The sequence below is a fragment of the Pogona vitticeps genome, chromosome 3 (assembly GCF_051106095.1).
Source record: "Pogona vitticeps strain Pit_001003342236 chromosome 3, PviZW2.1, whole genome shotgun sequence".
NCBI lineage: Eukaryota > Metazoa > Chordata > Lepidosauria > Squamata > Agamidae > Pogona > Pogona vitticeps.
The window spans coordinates 184,239,143-184,245,142 of record NC_135785.1 but is presented as its reverse complement, the minus strand read 5'-3'; the positions used below and the strand labels follow the sequence as shown (position 1 = coordinate 184,245,142).

The window sequence follows — 6,000 nt, the reverse complement described above, 5'->3', positions numbered from 1 at the left end:
TGCTGGATTCAAAACATTTTTGACACAGCAAGTGTTGATTTGCTTCATGGCCACTCCTACAGAACTCTTAAAAAGACATGCAATTAGGCAGATTTTGTACCAATGTACTGAGTGAAGGCTCAAATTACTACTTCAGCACTAAGGCTAAGCTATAACCATCATATGAGTAGTGCTGTATTAATGGCAACCAGTACTCCAGTGACAGCATAAATGGAATTTTGACACAAATCAGTTGACTTGACTCCATAAGCTTTATACTTTCCAAAACAGATTGCTTACAAAACAGATAGCATCATCATTGAGTGAAGGAAGAGATCAAGCACCAAGATCTGAGTGCAGTGTAGTAATTCATTTGAAACATAAACTACAATAAAGAAGAGCAAACAAGGAAAGAGATCTTCTCAGCAAGGTGGTGAGGAGTTTCTGTCTGTAGTCACACAAAGCAATTCAAAGAGGATACAGATACAGTAATTCACAACAGGACAGCAGGATCAGAAGCAGGAATTTACATGTTTGGTGCGATCATATATTTGAAAATCACCTAACCTAAGATGTGGATATTTTTTAAGAATGCCAATGAACATTTCAGGTTATTTTTATTTATTTCATAAATGCAGTTATATATCTATATTCAACATATTAAAATAGAAAACATTATCTGATTAATTTTACATAGAAAATATGAATACAATAATAAAATACTGAAAATATTTAAGCACCAGAACATTAAGAGTATTTATTGGCATAGATTTTATTAACATATATGGAACACGCCTAGTAAAGTGCAATTAAATCCAATCCAATATAGTGATGCAGATTCTGAGATTAGAATTATTCGATATGATTTTGTATTACAGATGACTTGGCCAAGGAACCAGAATTTTTCAGTGGTAACATTATCGAAAGCCAGACTTCTAAAATCTGATATGAGAAACAAGTTATTCAAAAGAGTTTTGGCTTGTCCGCAATGTTTTTTAAATAGAAAAGATGAATGAAACTCAGAACAACTGATAAAATTGAAATCAACTGTAACTCACAAGCCAATGCAGCTTGAGTTGGAAACCATGGCCCCTGCTGGTATTTTTGGACTGACTACAGCGGACTACTATAGCAAACTACAGTCCACAAATGTCTGGCAGGCTACAGGTACCTCTCTCTTCAATACAGAATAGATTATTATTGTTGTTTGGGGGTTAGGAATAAAACAAGACAGAAAGGTAACAGACTTGCATGCTTTAAAAGCAGTTCCTGTTACTATTGTGTCTAATTTGAACCCTAGTGCCAGAAAAGCAAAACAAATACTGCTATATATTAAGGCTACAGTCCAGAAGAGATAAATGTGCTTAATTAATTAATTCTTTAAATCAATAGTTTTAAATAACTCTGGGGTAAGTGCAGCCAAACTCACAAACATTAATTACTAATCAACTTTTACAAAACCAGAAAATTTAACAGAACTGTCAAACTAAGGATCCATGATAAATGTAGAACTTTGGAATGGTAGGTTTTGTGCTCCGTTCTGAGTGCTTAGGTCTACTGAAGTCATGAATGAGTGTCTACAAAAGTCACTGCACCGGGTGCACTTTGGGTACTTAGGGATTCTGCTATAACCTTGAAGAGTGCATTGTAAATGCCTCTGAATATTCAAAATTTCACCTTCTCATACACAAAACAAATACGTATGTCTCTAAACATGCTATACTAGTGGATAGCCCATTGTTTAACCATAACTGTTCAGAGTTTTCTACTATTACTCCACAATTAAAGAAGCACTCAAAACTGACCTTGGAGATTACTGCATTATGTATTTTCTCACTTTGACAAATTAAAAAAAAAAGAGTCAGTGTTGGGAGTATTTTGTTTTTAAATTGAGAACATTTAAGTACTGACACTATTTAACCGAGACAACTTTGTATTGTCCTTCTATGTTGCTAGCTGTAACATACTTCAAAGTAGTAGTTACTATGATTCTATTCAAATTCCTTTCCTATGCTTGCGATTTCCTAATTTGTTTCTTCAAAATCTCACGTGATTTGCAGTATGTATTTCAGGGGAGGGGAGATATGATTACAGCAATAACTCTGAACTCCTACACACCATGGTTGTTGGTGTTGCACGTTTTGTGCTAAAATACAGGAAAATAACTTCCGTAACAACACAGAACACAAAAACAACAGAACCTAATGGAATACTGTGGTTCAATTCTATCTAGCTACTTCAGTTTTGTAGACCATGTCCCAATGAAGAACAGGGGGTTGAGTTCCTGAAAAACTATAGTTCTTTTCTTTTTATCATGATGTACAGTGCCTTCTCTCATGTAACAAACTATGACACGGTATAGTAAAAAGAAGCTCCTGAATCTTTGGAACTATAGCAGGAATTTCAGGGAAATACAGTTACAAGATACATATTAGATGAAAACAGTTTGGTATAAAATAGCTGTAATACTTCTGGAAAACATGAACAAAAGAGACCACTGCTATTAGGATGCAGCTTTTCCATTTCAAACTGCATGATCAGATACTGTGTACACACAATTTATGTATAAACAATATAGGAAAGTCTATTACTTATTTTACACTTACATTTCAAAGGAAATGTTACATTTTATGTACAAAATATATTATTTTTATACAACTTGTATCCTTCTGTGTGACAGAAACAAAGAAAGTTATAAGCATCTTTAGCTCTGTAACAGTTATTACATTATCCAGTGAATATGACTTCTTTAATATTCTGTGTTTCTTCTTATATAGTAATAAATATTAACAAAGTCACTGTACATGCTGATTGAAGGCATAACTCTTAGCCCTATAATTTTTAGGTTTTGACGAACAACACAGTCTCATTTTGGCAGTTCACATCACTCTGCAGAATGTTACTGGTTCTTTGCCTTTTCCCAACTGAATTATATCCACAGGGCAGATTTTATAGGCATTACTCTTTAGTTGCTTGGACTATACAACAGGTAGAAACAAAAAGTACTAATGGCAACTAATAGAAATACTAACAAAAGAGTCAATTGCTGGAACCAGACACAGCGGTCTATCTTTTCTTGAAGTCTTCTGTTAGCTTGCAAAAGCTGTGTTAGCTGTAAAAAAGGAGGAAAAGAAAGTGTAGAAGGATTTTCAACATTGTATGAATTTGGTTTTTTTCTTATATCTATTATAGTAAGTGAGAGTTGCTGTTTTATTATACAACATAACTATTTGAAAATATTATATGCAATAGCTGTGATCATATTGGCTTGTATCGAAGTGTTGGTTCCAACTAGAGCAAACCCACTGAATGCACGTACTCATTAAACTAACACTTATGTCAGTCTATTTAGGACTAAATGTGGTCCACCTGGAACAGGAACTGGCAAGCCACTCTGGTATCCCTGCCAAGAAAACTCCATGGACAGAAACAAAAGGCTAAAAGATATGATGCTGGAAGATGAGCCCCTCAGGATGGAAGGCATCCAACATGCTACTGAGGAAGAGTGGAGGACAAGTAGCTCTAGACCAGGAGTCAGGGAACTTTTTTACCTCCCCCCCCCAAATATATACAGTGGTGCCCCGCATAACGAGCGATTCGTTTGACGAATCCGCATAGCAATATGTTTTTTGCGATCGCAAAAGCGATCACATTGCGATGTTTTAGATGGTAAAACATCACTTTGTGGTGATTGGTAAGTGTTTCGCTGATCGGCGGTTCCAAAATGGCCGCCAGGTGAAGAAAATGGCCGCCCGCTGTGTTTTCACACCCTTTCCCCGCTTACTGGGCAGCGAAAATGGCAGCCGCCTGGAGGATTTCCGCAGAACTGTGAGTTTTTTGCCCATAGGAATGCATTAAACGTGTTTTAATGCGTTCCTATGGCCTTTTTTGCCCCGCATAGCGACAAATCCACATAGCGATGATTTTTTCGGAACGGATTATTGTTGCTAGGTGGGGCACCACTGTACATATACGCCAACATTACCCCCTTGATTCAAAAGGAAGGAAATCATACATTATTTGAATTAAAAATATTATTGAATCTACACAGGCTGTGTACCGAACTAGCAGGACGCGCCAAATTTGATAAAGATGTGCACTATTTTGGCTGGAACACAATGCACTCCAGCCATGGTGTGGTATAGGGAGTAGTAAGGTGTCCAGCGTGCCTAGCAAGCTGCATTAAATTTTTGCTAGCTCGCAGAGGATTTAATTATCATCAGTGGCTGCCAGAGTGGTGCTAGCAATGACATGCTTGCTAGAGACAGCCAACGCAGAATTGGAGAGGCGGCTTTCCCTACCACTTTAATCATTCTATGTGTGGTGTGGAAAAAGGAACAAACCAGGCTAAATATTATGTCACACACCTTGGTGCCACAGCCCAATATCAAAGGACCAGTGCACCATTTTTTTATCATCATCAATGGCCAGAGGATTGAAAAAGATCAGTCTACAGACCAATGCCAAAGAAGGGCAGTGCCAAAGAATGCTCCAACTACCATACAACTGCACTCATTTCACATGCTAGCAAGGTTATGCTCAAAATCCTCCAAGGCAGGCTTCAGCAGTATGTGGACCAAGAACTCCCAAAAGTACAAGCTGGACTTTGAAGGGGCAGAGGAACTAGAGACCAAATTGCTAACTGTTAGTTCTTTTTCATAGTTTTGAGTCTCTCTCTCTCTCTCTCTCTCACACACACACACACACCCTCCATTTCCTCCCTCCCTTTATATTCTACAATTACATACTGTACATTTAAATAAGCTTAATGAAGTCCTCGGTCTCTCGCACCTTTCTTCCCTCCTTACCTTGCTTGCTCCTTTCCCTCCTGCTGCTTGTTTGCAATCATTTCCGGAGGAAGCAGTCATTCAGAAGTTCCAGATTGATTAATTGCCTGGGGCTAATCCACAGCTGCAACCAATCAAGGAGCTTATCTACCGATCTTTCAACTAACGAAGGATTTACAAGTGCCTGCTGCAACCAGGAAGTAACAGGGAGAGGTGGCTTAACAATTTGAGATTTGGCTGCAGAGGGTGGGGGTGGGACAGAGGGGTGTAGCACTCTGCTCATTACCCCCAGGATTTTCACTTTTACCCCATTTGGGGTAATTTACCTCTGTTCCCCGACCTATGCTCTAGACCTAATGAAGCAGATGAGATAAAGCCAAAAGGACGCTCAGCTGCAGACGCGCCTGGAAGTGAAAGGAAAGTCCAATGCTGCAAAGAAAAATACTGCATAGGAACCTGGAATGTAAGATCTATGAACCTTGGTAAGTTGGATGTGGTCAAATATGAGATGGCAAGAATAAACATTGACATCTTGGGCATCAGTGAACTAAAATGGACAGGAATGGGTGAATTCAATTCAGATGATTATCGTATCTACTATTGTGGGCAAGAATCCTATAGAAAAAAATGGAGTAGCCCTCATAGTCAACAAAAGAGTGGGCAAAGCTGTAGTGGGATAGAATCTCAAAAATGATAGAATGATTTCAATACAAATCCAAGGCAGACCTTTCAACATCACAGTAATCCAGGTTTATGCACCAACCACTAAAGAGGCTGAAATCGACCAATTCTATGAAGAATTACAACACCTTCTAGAATTGACACCAAAGAAAGATGTTCTTCTCATTATAGGGGACTGGAATGTTAAAGTAGGGAGTCAAGAGAAAAAAGGAACAACAGGCATGTTTGGCCTTGGAGTTTAAAATGAAACAGGGCAAAGTTTTGTCAAGAGAACAAACTGGTAATCAGAAACACTCTTTTGCAGCAACACAAGACATGACTCTACACATGGACATCACCAGATGGGCAATACCGAAATCAGATTTATTATGTTCTCTGCAGTCAGATAGAGAAGCTCTATACCAGCGATGGCGAACCTATGGCATGTGTATGCTCAATGGATTCTATCTCACCAGATCCACAAGGGCAGAGTCTCTGTTCCGTCAGGATCTTCTTAAACCTGCCTTCCAACACCGCTAAGGGAAAGGCTCACATCTGGCCAAAGTAAAGGCTT

At 38.5% G+C, this 6,000-nt stretch overlaps 1 protein-coding gene across 4 annotated transcripts in view; it reads right to left on the bottom strand.

The window, feature by feature from the left end:
- Positions 1-232: 232 nt before the first annotated feature.
- Positions 233-6,000, bottom strand: part of MOSPD2 (motile sperm domain containing 2) — a 43,684-nt gene continuing 37,916 nt past the window's right edge. For all 4 annotated transcript variants that reach the window (XM_072994354.2, XM_020786795.3, XM_078390397.1 and 1 more), the window contains exon 15: positions 233-3,091. In XM_072994354.2, coding sequence (XP_072850455.2) covers positions 2,945-3,091 — 147 coding nt within the window. In that variant the 3' untranslated portion in view covers positions 233-2,944. The remainder of the gene's footprint in view (positions 3,092-6,000) is intronic.